General features: G+C 41.1%; 1 protein-coding gene across 5 annotated transcripts in view; it reads right to left on the bottom strand.

The window, feature by feature from the left end:
- The window catches only part of MCF2 (MCF.2 cell line derived transforming sequence), a 141,732-nt gene that overhangs the window by 73,788 nt on the left and 41,080 nt on the right, over positions 1–26,864 (bottom strand). For 4 of the 5 annotated variants that reach the window (XM_072626542.1, XM_072626540.1, XM_072626543.1 and 1 more), the window contains exons 2-4: positions 19,262–19,330; positions 15,265–15,379; positions 9,514–9,604 (exon numbers count right to left, since the gene is read on the bottom strand). In XM_072626542.1, coding sequence (XP_072482643.1) covers positions 9,514–9,604; positions 15,265–15,379; positions 19,262–19,330 — 275 coding nt within the window. Of the gene's footprint in view, positions 1–4,012; positions 4,158–9,513; positions 9,605–15,264; positions 15,380–19,261; positions 19,331–26,864 lie in introns of those variants that run through there. The other variant, XM_072626544.1, reaches the window with a different exon arrangement.

Raw genomic sequence — 26,864 nt, forward strand, 5'->3', positions numbered from 1 at the left:
TCACAACTTCAATGATTTAGGATTCCATGTGAAGGGAGTCAATCCACCAGTGCAGACAACCCCTCTCTATCTTAGTAAATGGGCTTCAGGAATTGCTGTGGTGAAAACAAACAAATAAATCAGCAACATTTTGGCTAAACTTGTTTTGAAAGATCTCTCTCTACTAAATTTGGACAAGGGACACAGCAAGTCTGTTGTTAGTCTCATGTTCAAAGCCTTTTTGGCTGGTTAGACCTAGCCAAGGTTTCTGTGCTTTGCTGGTAGAGCATCAGAAAACCCAGGGTCATCGCCCAAGCTACAAACAGGAACCAGAGAAACACTTTCATGGAAGGTCATAGAATCACCAACAGGGAATTAAAAGGGCGCTGAGAGATCATCTTAGCCACAAACATCCATTTATAGATGAGGAAACTAAAGCCCAGGGAGGTGAAATGTTTGGGACGGAGTATGACACAGAAGAAAGAGGAATCCTTGGAACCAAGAGATCCAGGCTCAGATCCCACACTTACCTGTAAGACCTTCAATGAGCAAACCACTTAGTGTCCCCAGGGTTCAGTTTCTTCATCTTTACAATGAAGGGCTTGGACTAAATGGTATCTGAGATCCCTTCCAACTCTAGATCTGTGATCCTAGTATTTGTCCAAGATTATACAAAATGGGAGAGCCAGAACTCAAACCCAGATCCTCTGATTCAGATCCAGCACTCTTTCCATTGCATTATAATTGAATTCCATTTAAAATTCTTAAAAACTCTCCAAAAGAATCACAGCTGAAACCCCTCCATTATAGTCTTAAAATTAAATTTGGGTAAAGTCTTTTGATTTTCCATTATAGTCATTTCTAGAAATACCACACTAATTGAACCTTTCCCTTGAAATAAAAACTGTTCATCAAAACCATTCTATACAGTGACCCCATCTGAATGTACAAGACATTCTGCCTTAGTAGCCATCTCACCTGAACCCAGACAGAAGGTAGATATACTTCATTACCTATTCTCTGGGCCATGATTATGCCCTCCCATTTTTCAGAGCTGAACTTCCTTAAGACTTTAAATATGTTTTAAGTACCTGGCATATCTTTAAATGGGTTGGTTATGCAATACAGTCATATTGTCTGGACCCGTAGCTTTCATTTTGTAAACAATGAAAGTCAGAGCTGACTAGCCAAGAAAACACAGGAAATTATCTCTGATTGTTATCGAGGCCTCAGTGACAGTATCTTTGCTTCAGCATCTATCAAATGGTAAAGAAAATATTGCTCAAAATGTACTTGACTGGGATGGAATGTATCTTAAAGGAAGCAATGTGGTGTAGTGGGCTGAGTTTGCACTAGAAGGGTAGGGTCTGGGTTTGAATCTCAGCAGTCAAACTCCCATTGTATGACCTTGGTCAAGTCTTTTAAATCACTTTGGGTCAGTTTCTTCACCTGTAAAATTAGGGAAGCAGACAAGATGAGCTCCAAGATTCGCTCTCTAAATCTGTGGTCCAAAAAGCTCTAAGACGACATATGAAAAAATGCATTTTAAAATTATAATATATTCTAGATCTCTACTAAAGCTGGGCTATCTCACCCTATTGTGCACCCAAAATGAGCTAGGAAAATGTTTATGATCCTAGGTTTCTAGGGGATATTATCATTGGTATCATTGCCACTGCGATTCTCTCCCTTGCCTTGCCCTCTACCCCTAAATGAGAGGTGAGGGGGAAGGGGAAAGAAGAAAACACAAATTATTCCCCAAGCCATTCAGAAAAGTTTCCTTTTATCAATGGGGTGATACCTCAGAGACCTCCATCCCTGATCTCCACCATCCTCTGTGCTCCAATTCTACTGAAACATTCTTTGATCCTTCCCTCACAAACTTTTGTCCCTCTTTCAGGATCTCTAGGTCCAATCCATCTCTAAGCAATCCCTCAACTCATCAAATAAAACCACTTCCTTATCAGCTTCAAGCTAAAGTCCAGGGGTGGGGAACCTGTGGCCTCAAGGCCACGTGTGACCCTCTAGGTCCTCAAGTGTGTCCCTTCAACTGAATCCAAACTTCATACAATAAAAGTGAGCCTACCCTTCAACTCCAACAAATATTCATTGAGCCCAAAGCATGCCCGGGAAATATTCAGAGACTGAAGAAGATTTCAAACCTAGAACGAAAAGGAACCTCAGACATCTAGCGTAGCCCCCTCATTTTATAAACAAAGATCCAGAGAGGTCACTTTGACTTTCCCAAAGTCAAACAGGTAATAAGTGGCTGAAAGATAGTCATGGGCTTCGGCATGCTCAGAGCACATTTGGGAAGTCATTGAATTCTGAATTTCTAACCAAAACCTTGTCATTTTCTAATTCACCATCACCTCTAGCAGGGTGCCAAAGCAAAACTTTTCATTTGAGAGTGAGAGTCAAAAAGAACTCAGAAAAGCAACTGAAGCAAAAACAAATTTGCTGAAAGGCAAGTCCTTAGAAAGAACCCTCCACAAGTATTTGAAAGCGGACGATACCCTTGGGGCATATTCCTTACCTTTGCCAAGACTGTCTGTCCACCTGGCAGCAGGTCTATGGAGTAACTCACCTTGTGGTACTTGTTTTATTAGCAAAGATAGAGAAGCCCAATAGCTTCACACCACTGGAAACTCATCTTAGCAGCCTAGTATGGTGTGTGCCCAGACACCGCAGCAGCAAATTGGCTACAGAAATGCACTGGGGACTTTTATAAGGCCCAAGGAAGTTACTACTGGCAATTTTGTGAGTAACTTTAGGAAAAGAAGAAAACTTTTATTAGGAAATCATTTGTAACCTTGTAGACAAATTTGGTTCCCTAAACAAAAGAAAAAAAGAAAAAAAAAGATTCCTATAGTCTTCAAAAGTGTGATGGCTCAGGAGGAGAAGTGAGGCTGGTGACCTGCACAGCCCTCCCTCACTCAAAACAAAGTCAAGTGCAAGTCATGTCATCATTTCCCTGATGTCATGGTCTTCTTCGAAAACAAAGGACAAACACAGAGAGATGGACAGATCTTGGGACCAAAATTTGGAGTGAAAAGGGAGAAACTAAACAGCAGGGTCACAAGTTCATCCCACATTTTACTAGGCTGTTTTCTCAGGAGCTGGACCTTGCTTGACAAGTTGAATTTGTAACTGAATTATTCATGACCCCATTGGGTCACTGTGCAAATGCCATTAGACAGTTCTCAATGAGATCTGGGGTTTAGGAAAGCAACCTTGCTTTGGAAATGAAAAAGGTTAGCACATCAATGAATCAATGAGGAGAAAATGCAGGGAGGAAAGGAAATAGGAGCTTGGATGTGTTCCCTGGACTTGAGACAGATCAGGACCCAGATCAAAAAGTTAGCACTTTAAGGGGAAGTACCAGTAACACTTCCTACCGACCAAATGAGATTCTGTCCAGGGAAGGGCTTGGTAAGAGTCCAGCCCTAGATAAATATATTTAGTCTATTTGTAAGATCAGAAATCTGCATGCAGCCAGACTGAACATAAATCATTGCAGCTTTCTTTTTCTATCTTAGTGTATGTCGTTACACCCAGAAACTGCTGCTGTTGGTAAAAATCTTGCCAAGGCCTTCTCCCAGGGAGCTGCACTACGTCTTAGCATTGTGAAAGAAAGAGGAAAGCCTTTTGCAAAGATATTATTCTAACCTCAGAATTTAGGGCTACTCTGCCAAAAGATTGCAGAATGCTCCTGTGGTCCGGGCCAAAGACCGTGAGTAATGGCACTTCCCCACAAACTTGATTTGAATTGGATGCTGAAATGGTATCCCACCTTCTCCATTTAATGAAGCTGGCTGTGTGGCATTTCATGGAAATACCACGGCCAGCGCACTAATACAATCCATGCAAATGCACGCAGCTCCATCCTTCCCCTCTGTCCTTAAAAGCCCCGATCGTCCGTTCGTTTGTTCAGCAGTTTGTGCTAAAGGTTTGCCTGCACCATGCGGCAGCAACCCCTCCACATGAACTCGGGCACAGGCTTTCCAGGACTGCAAGCAGCGAGAACCCTTACCGCATTCCTTTTGAATCTCATCTTGCCTCTGGGGGGATTTGCTTCTGCCATCTCGCCTACACACAAGCACACTCTTCCTCTCCAGTTGCCAATGCAACGCTGATGAGATATGACCTGCTCCAGGGGTGGTATTTAACAGCTACGCCGGACCCAGACACCCTCCCCGATCACCTCCCCTCAGGGGCAGCCCTCCCCGAAGCCACTACCCCCTGGTGGTCAGCTGACAAATCTTTTCGGGAGTCCCTGGATCCTCATTGAATGAAGGGATGATAGATACGCCCCCCACTCCCTTCCCTAAACCTGGCTTCACCTGGTGCCTAGTCCTGACTCGGGCAGGAAGCCGCCTCAGTGTCTCCCTGAGCTTAGGACAGGACTGCCGCTATCTATCGGCTCAGCTCCTGCGCGAGGTCGAATTTTTAAGGTGGAATGCTCAGATTCTTTGTGAAGGCAGCATGTTTGCCGAGAGTTTGTCCTCCTAGGGGAATGGTCCTCCGTGTCAATTTCATGTGGTCAGTAGCAGGTATCATCAGACAGCAGCAGGGAAACAGGGGCTTCACAAGTCACCTTCAGGAGGGAAAGGGGAGGGACGAGGGCCTCAGGAGACCACCTATTCCAACCAAAGTTATTGCTTTTTAGAACTGCTGATCACCTGGAGAAGAGGAGGTAGAGAGAAAGTTTGTGCTCCCTGCACTGGGGATGGCCAGGATACAGGGTAGAAGGAGGGGACACAGATTCAGAGCGGCTTTAGGAGAGATGAGTGGTCATGGTAGGGCAGATGGTAGGCCGAACCTCCCAAGTCAGCATACTGGATGACCCCCTCCACACTGGCTCATTTATAAAATATTTGTAAGAGTGAGAAATAGCCAAAGAGAGGTCCGCCAAAAATAAAAAGCAACCCACTCCCCCAAAAAAATTTTAACAATTTCAATTGTTGAAAAAAATCAAACTACACTGTAGTCTTGCCCCGTCTAAAGTGCTGAAAACTTCTAAATTACAGCAATTGGATAGAAGTCCCACCAAGATGCTACTAACTTTCCTTTTATGTCAGCACACTGTAAGCACTTAAATAATTATTCTTGACTTGAAATATATATTTCAGGGATAGTTGATAGTACCTATTAAATTCAGTTGCCAAAAATGCACCCGGGATTTGTATCCCAAGGCAGTTAAAGGTAGGTTTCTATAAAGCCAGGATCTCAGAGGCTACCGTTTAGGGAATCAGACCCAGCTTTATTTATCTAATGAATCTATCTTCATGGGATCAGAGGGTCAAAGATCTAGAGCTTAAGGGGACCTTAAAAGCCATGTATTTCATTCCCCCCCTAATTTTATAAAGGTCAAAGCTGAGAGTCAAGTAGAGAAGGGGAATTTGAATAACAAGACCAAATGTCTACAGCTGGAAAGCACCTCCAAGGCCATCTAGTCTAAATTTCTAATTGTACAGAGGTAGAAACTGAGGTCTAAATAGGTCAAATGATTAGCCTACAGCTAATTTGTGGCAGAACTGGGATTTGAAATGCCAGAATGCCATGTAATCTCCATCAAAAATATTACCTAAGAAGAGAAGGGTGGGTCTGTTCTCCTAAGAACAGAAATCCTCACTCTTGCCCAAAGGCAACCATTCTTTCTCTTTCCTGATTAAAAAAAAAATTAGCATGTCATCTTTAAATTGGTTGGAGTTTGATGATTCCAAAGCACTTGCTGGTCCTTTTCTCACTGTGCTCCACACAATGTGGGGTGGGAAACATGAGTAGTGGTTTGCCCATCTCTCACAGATGAGGAAAAGGATACCCCTAAAAGACAAATAACTTGCCCAAGATCACTTGGATAGTAAATGTCAGAAGTAGGCCTTTTGATTCTAGAAAATTGAGAAAGCCAAATCCACTTCACCACCCTGGGTCTTGTTCAAAGTGTCCTAAGAAATTAATAAAAATAAAACTGTAAACCTTCACACGCACACAAAGGAATAAAAATAATATTCAATGTGATGTCTAGGGTTTGGAATCTGCTTGTCCTGTCTATGACATGACTATGTGCCAAGTACATATTTAAATATTAATTTCATTGAATACAGGAAAAAGCAATTTTTGGAAGTAGATTGTGCTAGCCAAAAACATTCTAGATGTTGAAAAATTGCATTATTATACTAAATACTAAATTTAGTATATTGATTATTGGCACAAATTGAACCCTGCTAATCAAGCCTTAGAAATAATTTGAATGGTATGGGGATCAGAAGATGCTTGATTCAGAGGTAGTAAGGGGACCTCAAAATTACATGCAGTCCAACCTCCCTTATTTTACAGAAGTGGAAAATGAGGCTCAGGGAGAGAAAATGACTTGGATCAGAGGATCCTAGATGTAATGATGGAAGAAGGGACCATCAGAAGCCATCTAGACCAAGCCCTTCATTTTACAGAGAAGGAAACTGAGGCCCAGAGAGGAGAAATGACTTGCCTTGTATTACAGAAGGATTCTGGATCTCAAGCTGAAAGAGACCTCAGAGGCCAACAAGCGCAACCCCCTCATTTTACAGATGAGGAAACTGAGGCTCAGAGAGGGGAAGTGACCTGCTCAAGACCACATAGGTAGGAAGTAGCAGAGGTGAAAGATCCATAGCTTGGGTTTCACTAGTATAGCAAAAGCAATGACAACGTTAGCAACAACTGGTCTATAAAGCATTGGAATAAGAATTATCTCATTTGTGAAGAGAGCAGAACCAGGAGCACATTATACACAGTAACAGCCACAGTGTGTGAGGACTGACTTTGATAGACTTAGCTCTTCTCAGCAATGCAAGGACCTACAACAATTCGAAAGGACTCAGGATGCAAAATGCCATCCACATCCAGAGAAAGAACTATGGACTCTAAATACAGAGTGAAGCAGACTATTTTCTTTTTTTTTTCTTGTTTTGTTTTGTTTTTTCTTTCTCATGGTTTCTCCCATTTGTTATAATTCTTCTATATATAACATGACTAATGTGAAAATATGTTTAATAGGAATGTAGATGTAGAGCCTACATCAGATAGCATGCTGTCTTGGGGAGGGGAGAGGGGAGAGAGGGGAGAAAATTTACAACTTATGGTAGTGAATGTTGAAAACTAAAAACAAATAAATTAACTAAAATATTTTTAAAAATTTATTTTGAAAAAAAATTATCTCACTTGATTCTCACAACAACTCTGTGAGCTAAATGCAACGAGTATTATTGTCCTCATTTTAAAGATAAGAAAACTGAGGCTCAGAGGAGTGATGACACCTGACCAGGTCACATAGCAAGTACATGTCTAAGGCAGAATTTGAACTCAAACTCAAACTTCAGCCGCTGGAATTAAAGCCACTGGAGTTGATTTTGTTGTTTTTACATTAACACTAAGTACTCAGTCAAGAAAAGTGAGGCCCCAGAAGGCATGACAGCCTCCCCAGAATTCCATTGATAGTAAGTGGTCAAATGAATTCTCTAGGAAGTGTCTTCAGGCTCAAAACCCAGGGCTTTTCCCACTACACCATCCTACCTCCCAGCCATAAAAAGATAAGATGGTCTTACTCTAAGAAAAAATGAGTTCTATCCCTAACTAGCAATGAGATCTTGGGCAAATAACTTAAATTTTCTTTAGGTTAGGTGTCTTTAGTCCCATCCTCGGAGAGATTTCAGGGTGTTTGTGACCTTGGATGGGAAAAAATGACATCTTTATTTCAATGTAATTGGTTTTCTTTGTAATCTTTGGATTTCATTTTTTTTTTTTGCCTTAAAAAACACCATTCTGGAGGGAGGGAGAAAAAAAACTGAAACTCAAAATCTTATTAAAAATGAATGTTGAAAACTATTTTTCCATGTAGTTGAAAAAAATAAAATACCATTTACCAAAAAAAAGAAAGAAAAAATTGATTCTAACAAGGGATCCACAGACTCCCTGACACAGATTCCCAAAGGATACAGTATATGAAAAAAGTTAGGCAGCCCCTCTTTAGATTAGCCTAGTCACCTCATGCATAAAATGACCAAAAAAGTGTCACTCTGTTAATTCCACTAAGATAAATTCAAGTAAAAACTAAATACATATGGAAGCCAACAAAAGCCCATAATTCTACACCAGTGTATGATATTGGTTTGATATTTAACTTAAATGAAATCAGTTACAACCTCATAACTCATTATTATTAATACCTCCCTGCTCTCTATGATTAAATGACTTTGTTTAGAACAAATAAACACTCAGACAAACAGATCAATAAAAGACCTACTTGCCTGGGATGAGCAAAGAATATATGAATTTATTCTGAGTAGCAAAAGATTCTTGATCTCATTCATGTTAGTGTTCAAGTATTGCTTGTGCTAGAAAGAGATAGCTCAGTGGTATAGTGAGTGGTTAGAACACTAGGCCTGGAATGAAAAAGACCTGAGTTCAAATGTAGCCACAGACACATACTAGCTGTGTGACCTTGCATAGGTCCTTTAACCTTTCTCTGCTTCAGTTTTCCCATTTATAAAAGAGAAATAATAACAGCACCTACCTCACAGGATTGTTTTAAGGACAAAATGAGAGAATATTTGTAAGGCGCTTCCCACGGTGTCTGGCACACAGTAGGCACTTAACAAATATTTACTTATTTCCTTCCTTCCTTATTTATGAGACTGTTGAGCATCCAAAAGGATGGTATCATTTAAAAATACAGGAGCACAGGAGTTCATTGCATTCTAATCTCAGCTTCACTACCAATTTGATTTGTCACCTTGGACATGTCACTTCCTTGCTATAATTATGGATGAGATAGAGAATGTAGATCAGATGATCTACATCAGATGATCAAAGTGGTTCAAAGTCAGTCATTAATCATTTGATATCAGCTCACAAGAAGGTCTCCAGTGGATTTGTGCTCAGGCCAATTTAATAGTTTTAGCGATGAGTAGGATAAGAAACAAATACAAGAAATAATCTGACAAAACTCTCTAGATGGAAGAACAAGTTTAAGTCACTGAAGGAGGAAGAACATGTAGGATTTCATGGACTAAAAAGGGAAAAGTTGTCCCAGGACATGTTGGGAAGCTCTCCAAAATGAAATTCTGAAGACATAAAGAGAACCAATTACTACGAAATGGAAAAGAGAAAGTTGTCTAAAGAGACCAATGAGGATGCATGGAGCACCCTCTATCTGAAAGGCAACGAGGAGACCACAGTGCATTACTAGAAGACCATGACTCAGCATTAATCAGGAGAGTACAAATGAATTCTGAGACCACCTTCCCATGACACTAAACCTGAATGTTCTTCTCAAGCTTCATTCACCCATGGTTTTGCAATGGGATTGAATGGGATAGAGCTATCCAAGGACCATTTCCACCACCTCCTAATCCTACTTTCTCTCCCTACCAGCTTTCCTGCTTTTTTACTTCTCCTAATTGCCAGGAATAAGACAATTCCAATTGTCCTTCCTTGGACATAAAGTATGACACAAACACAAAACAGACTACTGCTGGAAAATGCGTATATACTTACCGCAATTCTTTGGAGAGTAATTTTTACAGATGCCCAGGTATCCAATCTTCTATCCAGAATAAGGATAAACTTGGTATCTGGTTCATGTTGTCTAAAAGACAAAAAAAAACAGGGGGAAGAGGGCAGAGAAATAAGATCTTAGGAAGCATCCTGATGTCGAGTATGTTTGGGCTCTGGTCATTTTTTTTCTCTATGGATATGTTGGCATCAAAAGGATCTGAATTCAAGTGAAGCTGTATCAGATTGGAAAGAACACGTGGTCCATTTCTGAAAATGGTACCTGGGAGGTGCCGACTGGAATGTGTGGGCTATAGGGACAAAGTGGAAGGAAAATTGGTTTGGGAATCAGGAGACCTAGATTCTAGGACTTGCATGGTTCTTTCCTAGCTATGTGACTTTGAACTCAACTCTGTCTCTCTCTCTGTCTCTCTCTCTGTCTCTGTCTCTGTCTCTCTGTCTCTCTCTCTCTCTCTTTCTCTCTCTCTCTCTTTCTCTCTGTCTCTTTCTGTCTCTGTCTCTGTCTCTGTCTCTCTCTCTCTTCCCCCCCCTCTCCCAAAGTGTTCTCCCATTGAAATGAGAGAATTAGATCTTTAAGACCCCTCCAAGTCTAGGTATTCCATGTTCTAAGGTTTCTGGAATACCATATTTTAAGGCCCCTTTCATCCAGGGAATTCCATGTTATTAAGGTCCCTTCAGTTGTAAAACTCTATTTTCTACAGCCCCTTCCAACCCTGGCATTCTATGCCTTTGGTTCTGATATTATGTGTTCCAAGGGACCTGCCAGCTCAGACATTCTATGTTCTCTAGGAAGGATAAGATGAAGGGATCCAGAGGGGATACAAGAAGTGATGCAAAAATAAAAGATACCAATAAAATTATTTTTAAAAATATCAAAATGATAAAAGCACAAAACCAGCAGGCTGATCTGAATCCTAGACTCCTCGAGTGGGGAGGGGCCTCAGAAGCACTCTCATCACACCTTTGCCTGAACCAGAAGCTCCTCCAATAACTTCATTTCCATCTCTATGACTTTTAGAATATTGTGGTACATCAAATTCATCTAAATATGACAGATATAGACTAATAAGAAGGATTGATCACAATTCAGTTTGGAGCATTTTATTTGTGCAACACTCACATAATTAATTATTCGTCCCAGCCAAATTACCTTTTTTGGCTGTCACAATATGCTTTCCATTATTACCCTGGGTTTCTGTGAGCTTATCACTTTCCCAGGATGCCCGTACAAAGTCTACTTTAGGGTTTTTTTTTTAATTTTAGATATCTGCTTTCTAAGTTCTTGGGAGTTTATCAAAGGCAAATCTTACCCTGTCTTTCAGTTGCATGCACAATTTCAAGCAATAATATTGAAGCTAATCTCTCTGATCTATGTAAAGCCAAGGAGGGGATGCCTCTAAATGCTTCCCCAAGAATCCACTGTCCTTCTCTACTTTAATAGATGGGAAACAGGTCTGGGCTACATGGAATTTAGACAACATTTTCCCACAAGGACCAAAGGAGAAAAAGAAATGTAAGCCAAGGATTTTGTAACACCTCTTTTCCTCATCTTGTAGATGTGTATCTGTAATTCAGCAAAACATTGAGTAATCAAGTATTGACCTTGGCCTTGACTAATTCAAACTCCTCCTAAGTCTTTTTGACATAGTCCAAAAAGGAACTTTACTCACATCTGTCACATCTCACCATTATCACTTAGGGGAAACATAACCTTGGAAAACAAAATAATTTGATCCGAACTAATTGTGTGACCTTGCACAAATCACTTTCCCTCTTTGGGCCTCAGTTCCCTCATGTGGTAAAGGGGAAGGCTGGACTGGATAGTCTCTGAGGTACTCTCAGAATTAGAAATTCCTTAGCTTTAGATTCATGCTGAACAAATTTCAGAAATACCTAAAAGAAATACAGAGCTCCTTAGTCTTTTAATTGATCATTTGTTCTTCATTTAACCTACATCTCCATGATGACCAAAACACAAATGTCCACAGCTTTCTCCTCTATGGACTCAATGCTCCAGCCAAACTAGAAGATTGTCTGCCCCTCCAAATACACCTGACATTTTCCCACATCTGAATTCTGCCCATATTGATTTCTAGGACAAGTATTCTCCCTTCCATCTACCTACTAAGTTCTTACCTATCCTTGAAAGCCTGACTCAGATGCCACCCTTCAGAGAACCTTCTCCAGAGCCAAGAGCAACCTTCCCCCTCTCACCTCTCAATTCCATATGATTCTATATCTCTGGGTCTATCTTAGAAATAAGCCCAGTGCCTTCTGGGTGGTGAGTTCTGTTCTAGGCACTGAGAATAGAAACATAAGGAATGAAATAATCCTTGCTGTCAAGTAGTTTCCCTTCAAATAGGGGAGACATCAAGGACATACATAAATATTTACAGAATAAATATAAATAGAATAAATACAAATATATTCCAAGTAGATAACCATAAGGTAGTTTGAGAAGAAGGGCACTAGCAGCAGGGGGATCAGTATCAAAGGTACTGCTAGAGCTTCTTCTTAAAGCTATTACTTCTGTGAAAGAAGCTTTTTCTTCAGTGAAGGATTATATTGAAATGATGAGGGAGTAGAGTGCATTCCAAGCACAAGGGTTGTCCAGTGCAAAGGCACAGTGATAGAAGATAGAACATCATGGAACAAAAAGAACAGAGAGTTAGGAAAAATCATAGAGGGCAGGAGAGCAGACAATATGGGTTTGGCCAAGTCATGAAGGATTTTAAAAGCCAAACAGAACAGGATATATGTATCAATATATAGATAGACAGATAGATAGATAGATAGATAGATAGATAGATAGATAGATAGATGATTGTAGATGCAATCAGGAACCATTGATGTTTACTGTGCAGAGAAGGGGGTGACATGATCAGATCTGCACTTAAGGAAAATCCCTTTGGTGAATATATGAAGGATGGATTGGAATGAGGAGAGACTTGAGACTGGGAGATCAATTAGCAAGCTATTGCAACAATCTAGGTGAAATGTGATGAAGGTTTGGCATAAGGTGGTAGCTGTGGGAGTAGAGGGAAGGGGTCAGATATAAGAGGTATTGTGGAGGCAAAAATGACAAGATTTGGCAACCAACTGGTTATATGGGGTAAGAGAAAAGTAGAGAATGATGCCAAGGTAACAGACCAGAAATACTGGAAGAATGGCAGTGCTTCCAACAGAAATAGGGAGGTTTGGGATAAAGGTGGGTTTACAGAATTCTGTCTTGGACATGTTGAGTTTGAGATGTCTCTAGGTCATCCAGTCTGAAATGTGATGGAGTACTGAAGTTCAATGGAGAGATCGGGGTTGGCTATGTAGATTTGTCAGTTATCTGCATTGAAATGATAGTTAAATCCATGGAAGTAGATGGGGTCACTGAGAGAAAATATAGAGAACAGAAGAGGGCCTAGGAAAGAGTCTTGCAAACATCCAAAATAAAAAGTATGTTGTGAATGAGGAGCCTAACAGGAAACCAAGGAAGAGTATTGGCACAGGTAGGAGAACTGGAAAGAATAGTGTGACCACGACCTAAAGAGCAGCCAATAATATCTGACTTTGCAAAAAGGTCAAGAAAGATGAGGGCCATCAGATTTCATGATTAAAGGTTGTTGATAAGTTTGTAGAGGGCAATGTCACTTGAGTGATGAGACTGTGATCTAGATTCCAAAGAGCTAAGGAATAAATAAGGGAGAAGAAGTAGAGGAAACAAGGATAGACAACTTTTTTCAAGGAGTTTGGCTTAAAAAAAGGATCAGATATGTAAGACAACAGTCTCAGGGCATTATAAGATATAGTATTTTTTTTCAGAATGGGGGAGATTTTGGAATATTTGAAGTCAGTAGAGAAGGAAGCCAGAAGATAGCAAGAGGTTGAACATTCAGGAAAGGGATGGGGAAGGATGACCAAGGGAGAAATGTGATGAAGAAGATGGAAGGGCATGGTTTCAAGGGAAATATAGGAGATCGGTCTTAGCAAGAAGGGCCAATTCATTGTCAGAGACTGGGGCAAAGGAAGAGGGTGTATGAAACATTGTCAAGGGTTTTGAGATGAAGAGAAGCGGAGATGAGGGCATTCATCCTGAGTGGCCTCATTTTTCTCATTAAAATAAGAGTCAAAGTCCTCATTTAGGGGGAAAAATGAGGAGGGGGAGGAATAGGAGTCTTGAAGAGGGAACAAAAATTTAGAATAGCTTCTGCAAGGAAGTAAGGGAGAGAATAAATTAGTGAAGAACTGTAGGAATGCCTTGTTTCGTTGAGAGCCTAGTTGAAGATGGAGCCTCTGCCCTTTACCATTAGACCAGAAGTTCCATATAATTAGGGGCAATAGCTTATTGAACTTTATTTCTGACCTACTGTTGTATTCTGTGCACCCTATGCATGGAAATGCCTGTTGAATAGATGAGGGTAGAGATGGGGTCACAATGGGCTTGGGAGCTCACATTCCATCAAGCTGAGGATTTGATTTCTTGCAGTAACCAAAGGGATAGTCTATGGGAAGACGTGGTAATTGCCCTCTAGTGTTCTTCTGTCATAAGGGTTGAATCATTTCAATGACTACAAAGACCATAAAGGAAAACAACACTAACAAGACATAAGAACTTGGATGCAGTGATCAATCTTGACTTCTGAGAATTGATGACAAAAACATCTCTCTCCACTAAGTAGAAAGATGGTGAACAATGGGTACAAGAAGTGAAATAGAATACATTGTGCTGATTTGTTTTTGCTTAATTCTTCATCTGTGACACAAAGGAGTATTCTCTTGAGCAGAGGAAGTGGTAGGGGAAGAAACAACAACATTTAAAAGTATCAATAAGATAGTTTTAAAGTTAGGATTGTTCCCCATATATCCTTACTTTCCCTCACTGATTCATTAAGGAGCTATTAACCACAAACCTTTTCTCTAGATCAAGTCTAACCACAATCAGTTGGGGGTAATGATTCCTTCCCTCAAGTATAAAATATGACTCTATTTTGGTCCTACAAATAGCCCCTTTTCCAGCTTCCAAGGATACCCCTTCATTTGAGGAATCCATAAGGTTTAATTCATTTCATGTCCATGCTCTCCCTAATCCTTTCAGGATTTTCTACCTCCCTCAACCTTCATTGCCCCCACCTGAAGAGTCCTACATTTTTTTTCTGTCTTCCTAAAGAAGCCTCCCTATGGCCTTCATCACTGGAGCATTCCTTCTCCAACTTCATCATTCAGAGATCTTCAACTCAATCTAGCCAACATTCATGAAGCCCCCAATGTGGACAAAGCACTGTGCTAATAAGGTCCTTGCCCTTCAGAAGAGGAGATAAGACACATCACAAAGAACTATAATTCAGAGTCCAATGCTTGAAATTTAGCTGGCAAGAATAATGAATGCTAGAATAGGCACAGACTAGACCCATAGGAATTCAAGGTTTTCCATTATCTGTGTTTTCACCTGACAAACTCAAGGTCTGGACTCATGATTTCATCCGTTCACACAACTCACCAAATATGAACTCCCTCCACTAATACACATCAACAACTTATCTGCACCTTAAGGTCTCAGAGAGTGGCTTAGGGGGCACACAAAGATGAAATTATTGGCCCAATGTCACACAGCTCATTGTCGTCAGAAACAAGACTCAACTCCCAGGCTGGCCCTCTATCCAGACTGATTCAATTTTTCTAATATTACATTAAAATAATTATTTTCTCCCATACACTGGAATCAACAGTAATGAAGTGACATACCTGGGAAGGGAAGTCAAGTAAGTTAACACTTTTGTTAAGACATCCTCTGGCACTTCTCTGAAATTGGAGTTTTCTGGAAACGTTATAATCCAGTCATTATCTTTCCCTCTGCCACCTAAAAAAAAATACAAGTTAAATATAATTAAGAAGAAATGAAACAATGATGTCCCAAGAAGGGGGTCAGGGCAGATGGTATCGAGACAAAATAAAAGGGCCCCACCTGATCTAAGATAGTTGCTGAAAACACAAGGGGTGGAATAGAATGACAAATTAATGAAGAACCACAAAGTGATAAAAGAGCATCTCATGACATGCTTATAGCCAAATGACAGCCACAGAAGCACCAAATTGGTAGCAAAGCAGTAGCATTAGAAGTGGCTGGAGAGCAAAACCCCAATTGTGAAATGCTTCCATATCAATAACTTTGGCGTAAAAGATGGAAAAAGAGGTGAATGAGCAATGAAAATAAGCTGATCAGTGGACACAAACTCTGTAAGATGGAAAGGAACAGGAGAAGGTGGGAGGGGAGTACTGTATGGGAGGGCTCAATGAAAAAATAATGGTGCAGTTTTTTCCTTCCTTTTTTAAAGGCCTAATGTAATGCTACAGGTGGTATTTCCCTACCTGATGTAGAAGGATTTGGAAAGGATAAAAATGCTTGATAATAACTGAAGTAAATAAAATCTTATTTAAAAATAAAATAGGAAGAAAGAAGGTACAGAGACATGATAACATCAAATGTGATTGACATTGTTTTGACAGTTACCCAAGAAATCCCCAGGTAGATGAGGCATGAATTCACTGGGGGAGGGGGAAGAGGAGGCAGAATAAGCATTTTGCCAAGAAAAAATTGTTGATTTTTTGAACTGGTGGAATCCTCTAAAATTCAGTTATTCTGAGTTTTCTGTTTTTTCATCTAGTGTTCCTCTGGAGGTAGTGAGTTTCATGTCATTGGAGGTCCTCAATCAGAAGGTAGATGACTACTGGTCAGGTATATGATAGTGGGGATATCTTTCATTTATGGGTAGACTCAGTGATTGCTTAGGCCTCTTCCAACTCTCAAAATCTGTAAGTCAAACAGCTTGGGAAAAAGTGTTCATGGAACCAAAAGGGTGATAGCAGCACAGTCAAGTGCACCCTCACCTGACCACCTACCCTTTGTTACTTACAAGGAGTGATCAAACTCTACTTGAATGAATTGAAATAATAAAGTACTCAGATTAAAATGAGTTTTAATTGTTTTTAAGTTCCCTACTGGAGTAACCAAAATGTAGAGCTAGAGGTCATTCATCCAAGAGAAAGTGACTGAAATGGACTTTCTTAAATGTAATAGGGGAAGCACTGGATGAGACCGAGCTACAACAATGGCAGACTGATGATCCAAAGCAAGGCTGACCAGCTACTTCATCAGGGTGAGATGAGAGGGAGGACAGGCAACTGCTTCCCCAGATGGATACTTTTCAGTCTCACGGGAAGGGAAAATACATAGGGCATATCAGAGCACGGGACTGGGACTAAAGCCAGAGGGGACTGGGTAGGTAATCAGAGGTGAAATCACTAAAACTGCATACTGAAGGGGAGCCTCTTGAAAGGCAAGTCTGGGTGGCCAACCCAGAATTATACTTTTTTGAAAGGGTGGGATAAAATGTAAGCATTAGTCAGGGGAGATCTCATCGAAGGAAGTGTTAGAAAAGTGTTAGAAAAGTAAATAATCCACAGAAACCCTAGCAACAACTGCCTGGAAGTCCAGGATTAATGCCAGGATCTCTAAAGATAGTGATAGGGACTGAGCCTGTGATTCTCTTGTTACAGGGAAATTCCAAATGAGGAAGTTCTCTCTACCAATGCAGGTCCATACCTTCTTTGTACTTTATAATCTTAAGAGAATTACCTAGAGCAAAGAAAAGCTAAGGGATTTCTCCAGGGTTACCCTCCTAGAGAGTATGTATTCAAAGTAGGATTTAAATCCATGTGTACTTTGCATTGTGGGAGATTCTCTATCCACGAGGCTATGCTGTCTCTTGTTATAAAGGTAACAAGATAAAAATGAATCCTCCATGGCATCTATCATAGGGCTAGGCAAAGGGGAAGTCATGATGGGGCATCGTGGCATAGTGGAAATAGAACTGAATTTGGAATCAGAAGGACTGGATTTGAATCCCAGCTTTGTCATTCACTAGTTAAGTGACCCTGGACAAATCACTTCCCCTCTTTGGGCTTGAGTTTCTTCTTCTATAAAATGAAGGAAGGGACCAGGCAGCCTCTGCAATTCCTTCCAGCCCCCAGTCTAAGATCCCAAGGCTACCAAGATGGTCTGACAAAAGTGAGGTCGTAGGTTTCAAGTAGAAAGTCAGGAAAGAAAATATCCATTCAAGGAGGCTCTGAGCCCAGAATTAATAAAAAGAAATGCTTTGTATAGATCAAAGGGAGGAAAAGGGTTATTGAATCTTTAGAGCCACTTGATAACCATGGTGATGAAGAAAAGAGATGGAAGGGGCAGGGAGAGAGGGTGAGAGACTGAACAAACTCTTTGCCTTGGTCTTGATCCAGGAAGATGCCAAAGGCATGTCCCACTCCCAGATTGTCTCTTGAAGTAGACAGGCTAAATACAAGCCCGCAAGCAGCAGTAAATGCCAATGATGTCCTAGACCTAATTGACAGGTGAGATGTAGATAAATCGCCAGGCCTGGGACTAAATCGTCAAAGACTCTGGAAAGAATTCAAGTGGAAATGCAAAGTGTGGAGCCAAGATGCACAGCCTGTCTCTCTACAGGGCTACCACACCAAGAGGGTGGCTGACTGCCTAGAGATGCCCATTTATAAGAAGGGCTACAGAAAGGAACTTACTTCCGTAGTAGCTGAGCTGGTGGTGGCCATAATGAAGAACAGTCAGTGAGCATCGCAGCAAAAACAACTCATTAGGGAAAGACTACCTAGTTTCTCTAAGAGAAGATTACACCTGACTAATCTAGTAGAGTCCGTGGCGAGAGTCAATGTACATGTGAACAAGAGGAAAGCAGTAGATGAAACCCCAAAAGCTTACCTTGAAGGTAAGCTTGAAATCTCAAAGGTTTCACATAGATGGTTATTAAGGGAAAATTGAGTTGCTATGGGATGAGAGAGGGGTGAATGAGTCATTATGGGATGGGGGAGATGGAGATCATGGAAGAGGTCAGTTTTTTCTCCATGGGTAAAAAACTGAAAAAGACAACAAAGGTTGGAGATAAAAAAGCACACTTCACTAGTGGGCGAAGTTGTAAGCAATGAGGCTGCCCAGGGATCAGTGCTGGGACAGATCTGATTAAATATTTTTATAAATTGTCCATAAGCAAGAGGAAAATCTTGAAATTGAAAGACGAGACTAAGCTCTGTTAGCTTGGGAAATGCCATGGTGATGGACATCATTGCCAAGATGAGCTCAGGAGACTGAAGAGGCAGAAGAGTGACAGATGATGCCTAATGTTGGCAAGTGTATTCATTTTAGGGAAAAATCTCCAGAGTTCTACATCCAGCCAGTTGATTGTATTCTCAGATTAAATAGGATCACATATTTAGAACAAGACTTTTTAACGTTTGTTGTATCCTAGACCCCTTTGACAGTCTGGTAAAACCCATGAACCGCTTCTCAGAATAATGTGTGTATATGTATATGTACACATATACATATATACAGATATTGTTTATATATAATATAAATTCACACATATGTTATATATGCATTTTATATATATTAATTATGTATATATACATATATTCTGTTGTACGAATGAATGAGATGTGATTGTGTTCAGATTTGTCAGCTAAGGTCCAAGATCTCATAAACACTGTTTAGCAAAGTAATAAGTTTATATGTAGTCATTTTAGGTTCACTGGATTATTGTTGTTTGGTTACTTGTTTATCTGTTCGTTTGTTTTTAATATGTAACATTGTCCTGGGTACTTTGGAAAACATGCAAATGAAAGACTAGGCAGCAAAGGTGTGTAAAAGTGTACTCACCAGAAAGGAAGGCCAGTTCCCTCACCAAGACATCAGCAATGTCCTTTGCAATGATGGGAGCTGTGGTCTCTGACACAAGAAACAAAATGCATTTATTGAAACACCAAGAGAAGCACACTCTATAACATACTACAATATAACCCATACCTGACTCAGTCTCCAGTGGAGCAGGCTGAACTGATTATCAGGAGAGAGAGAACATAGTGAACTATCTGATACTTTCTAGCTGTGTGACCCTGGGCAAATCACTTAATTTCTGTATTTCTCAGTTTCCTCATCTCTAAAGTGTGGGGGCAGATTCAATGGAACTTTCCCTCTCTAAGCTACCATTTCCTCCTATGGAAAATGGACAGCAATGGACTCTTAGGGTCCCTAGCCCTCAAGGTGACTGAGAGAAAAGCACTTTAAAACCACAGAGAGATGAGAGTCAAAATTGCACAAGTAGCTTAGAATGAGAATGCTGTCTTCTTCTGTTCAAATCTACAATTCTTGGTAAACTCATCATTATCATAATTATAGCTGACATTTTCATAGTGTACTCTAAGGACTATAGCAGGCAGGTACCAGAAAGTGGATTTCAGGCATTGTGCCAGAAGAGTCAGATGTTCTCTAAACCCAAAACAACACTCAAGTCCATTGTCATCTCAGAAAAAATAAGAAACAGTAAGAAAAGAACCAGATAATCAATCACGAATATTTATTTACTCCCTCCCATGTGCCCAGTATCGTACTAGGTGCTAGAAATACAAAGACAAAGGATAAAACAATCCCTGTTCTCAACTCCATTTGCTCAGGGAAGACAACACGTGTATATGTGCAACTCTAGAGAATAAGCAAATGCTAGGAAGTTAAAAACAACATGGCTGGGGAGGGAGGACACTAGTAGATGAGGGGATCAGGAAAGGCTTCAGGTAGAAGGTGATGCATTTTAAAGGAGAAGAAAGATTCTGTGAGGCAGAGGAGATGAGGAGTGAGTGCATTCCAGGTATGGGAAATGACCAGTGCAAAGGCACTGAGAGGTAAGGAGTACTTTGTGTGAAGAACAGGGAGAAGCCCAGTTCAGCTGCAAAACAGAGAACAAGAAGGACAGGAATGTAAAAAGATAGATTAAGGCCACATTTTAAATGAGATGCAAAACACAAAGAGAAGACTCTCTTTGATCCTAGGGACAAGAAAGAGCCACTGGGGTTTAGTGAGTAGGAGAGGGATACAGGCTGATCTGCACTTACAAAAATCACTTTGGCAACAATGTACAGGATAGACTGGAGTAGGGAGAGACTTGAGGCAGGAGGACCAGTTAGAGGCTGTTGTCACAGACCAGGTAAGAATTGATGAGACTGAACTAAGACAGCAGCAATGTGAATGGAGAAAAAAATCCAACTGATAGGAACAGCAATACATCTGTGCAAATGATTGAATATGAATTGATAAGAAGGTCAGATAGTGCCTTCTAGAGAAGAGGAGGGGATTTGGAAAGAAAGATAAGGAGTTCTGCTTCGCACACATTGAGCTTTCACCTTCTCTAGGACTTCCCATTTCAAATGTCCAAAAGGCAGTTGGAAAGACAGAATTGAAGCTCAGGGGAGAGACTGGAATTGGCCAGATAACTCTGGGACTTCTCTGCAGAGAGAAGATAATTAAACCCATGGGGAAATTCCTAAGTGAAAATCTAGTGAGAGCAGAGAAAAAGGGCCAGGACAGAGTTATGGGGAACAACCTACAGTTTGGGGGATGGATTGGTTGAATAAACTAGACATGTTTAGATTGAAGAAAGGACTCGAGAGAATTATGAGAACTGTCTGCAAGTATCTAAGTATGTCTGCAAGCTTGTCATGTGGACAAGGGGATTAGATTTGTTCTGTCCGATCCCAAGAGACAGAAGAAGTAGGAGCATTGGGTGGAAGCTTCGGAAGAGGCAAACACAGTCTTATTGTCAAGAAAAAAAATATAATGTTTAGAGCTGTCTCAAAATGGAAGGAGCTGTTGCTGCATGAGGTCGTGAATTCACCCTCATTAGAAAGCAAAGTCCAGATGATCATATGTAAGAAATGTTATAGTGAGGATTCCTTTTGTGTATGTATTAGACTATGTGGCCATTGGGGTCCCTTCCAACTCTCAGATTCTATGATTTTATGAGTGATGTGGACAGAGAACCAGCAAAAGAAATGAAGAAGGAACAGGTGAAATCAGACAGATAGGATGAGAGCCAGGAGAGAACAATATCACCAAACCTAGAAAGGAGAGAGTATTCAGGAGAAGAGGGTGGACACTGGTATCAAACATAGTAGAGAGGTCAAGAAGAGAAAAGACCATCAAAGAAACAAAATAAAAGAGCAGAGAGAAATATTTGGTTTCATTTTTTGCCTCTGGAAACCCAGAGCCTGACACAGTGCTTAGCATAGAGAAGGTACTCAGCATATATTTTATGGATGGTAAATTGGGGGATGGAGAGGGGAGTGCCAAGACCAGCATCCTCTGGGCTCAAAACATTTCTCCTCTCAATCTTTAAGGAGGGGGTGCCTCCTTTGGAGGCTTAAGCACTATATGCTATGCATGTATAACCTATATCAGATGGCTGGTCATCTTGGGGAAGGGGGAGACAGGGAGGGAGGGAGAAAAGTGTGGAACCCAAAATCTTATTTAAAATGGATGTTGAAAACTATCTTTATATATAATTGGAAAAAATAAAATACTACTTACATAAAAGCAAACTATACGCTAAGTCCTTCTCCCAGGGTAGCCAAGCCTTAACAGAGAGAAGAACAACTCTCACCCTCTCTAGTCCACTGCTGATCAAAACCTGGAGAATTCCCAGTCCTATTCTCACCAGAAGTAGAGATTTTGACACCGAGTAGCTACCTCCTCACATCAGCCCCATATCCTTTGGTCTTGCAGCATAGCCCCTTAACTGTCTCTAAGGCAGGCATCTAACCTCTGAGACCAGGTATGGCCACAAGAGTTCAGTCCAGGATGTCAAAATTCGAAGAATGATGACAACACTTATACTCTTTCAGTATGCAGAAGCAACTGAACTTAGCGCCTAGACAGAGATGATGAGCTTCCATACCTAGGTGTCTGGGGCCCTAGGATACTCCTTCACAGTCCAGCCTGACCCTGCTCCATCCCCCTGTGAAGGTCTCCCCACTAACATTCTCAGTCCCTGGGTTTTTGTTCCAAGGTCTCTCCCTGCTCAAGACTTTTCCTACTACTTTAAACTCAGTACACATTGTGGTACTTGCCCCAGCTTCCAGTGGTGGTTCCTGGTTCCTGCCCTACCCTTTTCATCCACCAAAAAACCCTCTTTCCTATGTTCCTTCCCCTGGCCCCCACAAAAAAAAAAGAGCCGAGGGAACTCAGAGCCTGCTCTCATCCACCTATACAATACTGGGCATGCACACTTAAAGCCAGTTTTTTTCAACTCATTCAAACATCTGGATGTAATAATCCTTCCCGTGGTACATAGTTTCTCTGATACCAAAACTGCTGATCACCAAATTCTAAAACTCTATTAAGAGGTCTGCAAGGATCTGCACACAAGTACTCCATCACCTGCTTTAATCAATGGGCGTATCTACCCAGGCCCACCCACAGACTGGCAGCCCTTTGTTATACATGACAGATTTGTAAGTACCAAGACAGTATGGAGAGGTTAGTTCTACCTACAAGCTTCAGGCTCTTGAAACCAAATTAATGAATAACTCAATGAACCATGTGCTATGCCCCTCTGAAAGTCAAAAAGAAAGCCAATGACAAGGAGACTGGCTAGATAATAGTGGTGTGGTATATGAGAGGCTGTAGGAGGTGCTGGAAGGAACACTGGCTCTGGATTCTAAGACCATCTTTACCACTCATGTGCTGTGTAAAGTCAATCAGGTCAACTTCACCTCTGACTTATTTTTGCTCATCTGTAAAATGGGCATTTACATTATCAAGCTCACAAGGTAATTATGAGGCCCAAAGCCCGATAGAACCTCATTCTAGGTATTATGTTGAGCTGCCTCTGTGTCTTAGAAGTAAATGGAACACATATATACTAGTCTGAGGGGTCTGATATACCTTACAGATAATAGAGAGGAGGGAATGTGAGCAAATAGAGGAAATTAAGTATGCTTTCACATTGGAAAAAGTCTCGGGAAAGGAGCCAAGATGGCGGAGTAGAAAGATACACATATGCTAGTTCCAAACCCACAGCCCATAAATTACCTGTAAAAATGAACTCCCAACAAATTCGGGAGCAGCAGAAGCCACAGAACAGCGGAGTGAAGGAGATTTCTGTTCCAGAGAGCCCTGAAAAACTGACCCGAAGGGTCCGTCGCACACCAGACCCAGAGCAGAGCCCAGCCCTGCCTTGGCCCCATGGCACCGAGATGAGCAGAACCAAACAGGCTTCAGGGACAGAATCTCTAGCAGCTGCACAGGTCCCTCCACCCACAGGTGACAAGGGTTGGTGAGAGAGTCTTTTTGGATGGCCAAGAAAGGACTGGGGTGTCCCCGTGGCTCAGGCCCCCTCGGGAGGCAGCAGAGGGGCAGCGGCAGACAGGGGCTTCCAAAGCAGGCAGGAGCTCAGATCCATTGTTGAAGGTCTCCTTATAAACCCCCTGAGGGAACTGAGTCCTGTGTGTCAGCCCTGCCCCCACCTGAGAACCTGAACTTAATCTCACACTGAATAGCAGCCCTGCCCCCGCCCAAAGCCCTGAGGCTGGGAAACAGTATTTGAATCTCAGCCCCCAAGGACTAGCTGGGTGGATCTGGAGGCAAGGTGGGTGTGAAGAGGAAGCTCAGAAGTCAAGTCACTGGCTGGGAAAATGCCCAGAAAAGGGAAAAAAAATAAGACCACAGAAGGTCACTTTCTTGGTGAACAGGTATCTCCTCCCTTCCTTTCTGATGAGGAAGAACAATGCTTACCATCAGGGAAAGACACATAAGTCAAGTCTTCTGTACCCCAAACATCCAAAAGAAATATTCCATGGGCTCAGGCCATGGAAGAGATCAAAAAGGATTTTGAAAATCAAGTTAGAGAGGTGGAGGAAAAACTGGGAAGAGAAATGAGAGACATGCAAGAAAAGCATGAAAAGTAGGTCAACAGCTTGCTAAAGGAGACCCAAAAAAATGCTGAAGAAAGTAACACCCTGAAAAATAGGCTAACTCAATTGGCAAAAGAAGTTCAAAAAGCCAATGAGGAGAAGAATGCTTTCAAAAGCAGAATTAGCCAAATGGAAAAGAAGGTTCAAAAGCTCACTGAAGAAAATAGTTCTTTCAAAATTAGAATGGAACACATGGAGGCTAATGACTTTATGAGAACCCAAGAAATCACAAAACAAAACCAAAAGAATGTAAAAATGGAAGATAATGTGAAATATGTCATTGGAAAAACAACTGACCTGGAAAATAGATCCAGGAGAGACAATTTAAAAATTATGGGACTACCTGAAAGCAATGATCAAAAAAGAGCCTAGACATCATCTTTCATGAAATTATCAAGGAAAACTGCCCTGAGATTCTAGAACCAGAGGGCAAAATAAGTCTTTAAGGAATCCACAGAACACCACCTGAAAGAGATCCAAAAAGAGAAACTCCTAGGAACATTGTGGCCAAATTCCAGAGTTCCCAGGTCAAGGAGAAAATATTGCAAGCAGCTAGAAAGAAACAATTCAAGTATTGTGGAAATACAATCAGGATAACACAAGATCTAGCAGCTTCTACATTAAGGTATGGTAGGGCGTGGAATAGGATATTCCAGAAGTCAAAGGAACTAGGACTAAAACCAAGAATCACCTACCCAGCAAAACTGAGTATAATACTTCAGGGGAAAAAATGGTCTTTCAATGAAATAGAGGACTTTCAAGCATTCATGATGAAAAGACCAGAGCTGAAAAGAAAATTTGACTTTGAAACACAAGAATGAAGAGAAGCATGAAAAGGTAAACAGCAAAGAGAAGTCATAAGGGACTTACTAAAATTGAACTGTTTACATTCCTACATGGAAAGACAATATTTGTAACTCTTGAAACTTTTCAGTATCTGGGTAGTGGGTGGGATTACACACACACACACACGCACACACACACACAGAGCACAGAGTGAATTGAATAGGATAGGATCATATCTTTTAAAAAAATAAAATTAAATGGTGAGAGAGAAATATATTGGGAGCAGAAAGAGAGAAATGGAATGGGGCAAATTATCTCTCATAAAAGAGGCAAGCAAAAGACTTTTTAGTGGAAGGAAAAAGAGGGGAGGTGAGAGAAAAACATGAAGTTTACTCTCACCACATTCGACTAAAGGAAGGAATAAAATGCACACTCATTTTGGTATGAAAACCTATCTTACAATACAGGAAAGTGGGGGAGAAGGGGTTAAGCAGAGTTGGGGGGATGATAGAAGGGAGGGCAATGGGATGAGGGAGTAATTTGAAGTCAACACTTGGGGAGGGACAGGATCAAAAGAGAGAATAGAAGCAATGGGGGGCAGGATAGGATGGAGGGAAATATAGTTAGTCTTACACAACACGACTATTATGGAAGTCATTTGCCAAACTACACAGATATGGCCTATATTGAATTGCTTGCCTTCCAAAGGGAATGGGTGGGGAGGGAGGGATGGATGAAGAGAAGTTGGAACTCAAAGTTTTAGGAACAACTGTTGAGTATTGTTCTTGCATACAACTAGGAAATAAGAAATACAGACAATGGGGTATAGAAAGTTACCTGGCCCTACAGGACAAAAGAGAAGATGGGGACAAGGGAAGGGAGGGATGATAGAAGAGAGGGCAGATTGGTGATAGAGGCAATTAGAATGCTTGGTGTTCTGGGGTGGGGGGAGGGGACAAATGGGGCGAAAATTTGGAACCCAAAATTTTGTGAAAATGAATGTTAAAAGTTAAATAAATTAATTTTTTAAAAAAAGAAAAAGTCTCACATGCATCATTTTGATAGTTAAATCATTTACAGGTTTAGAGCCAGAAGGGACCTTATTGCAGTCTAAATTATTCATCATACAGATAAGAAAATTGAGGACAAGAGAGGTTAAGTGATTTTCCCAAGACCACAAAGGCAATAAATGGCAGTGGTGGGATTTGAATGCAGGTCCTCTGATCCTCTGGCCAAAAATTCAGAAATAGGGATTTCATTGTACCATAGTGTGTCCCATATGTGGGGCAACCAGGTGGCACTGGAGTATACAGAGCACCAGGCCCAGAGTCAGAAAGACTCATCTTCCTGAGTTCAAATTGAGCCCCAGACTCTTACTAGCTGTGTGACCCCAGGCAAGTCACTTCACCCTGTTGGCCTCAATTTCCTCATCTGTAAAATGAGCTGGAGAAGGAAATGGCAAACTTTTCCAGTATTGTTGCCAAAAAACAAGACACATAGGGTCACAGAGAGTCAGACACAACTGAAACAACTGAAGAACAACAACGCCGTCCCATATATACAGTTTCAGAAGAAAACAATATCAGTGTCCAAGTCAGAAAGCTTCCTGAGGAGGGTGACCAGAATGCTGAGGGACCTCTCGTTTATACCATGTCAGGATTGGTGAATGAGGTGGAGATGTGTAGTCTGGAGAAGACTCAAAGGACATTTGATAACTGTCTAAATCTTTGAAG

The sequence above is a fragment of the Notamacropus eugenii genome, chromosome X (assembly GCF_028372415.1).
Source record: "Notamacropus eugenii isolate mMacEug1 chromosome X, mMacEug1.pri_v2, whole genome shotgun sequence".
NCBI classification, from domain to species: Eukaryota; Metazoa; Chordata; class Mammalia; order Diprotodontia; family Macropodidae; genus Notamacropus; species Notamacropus eugenii.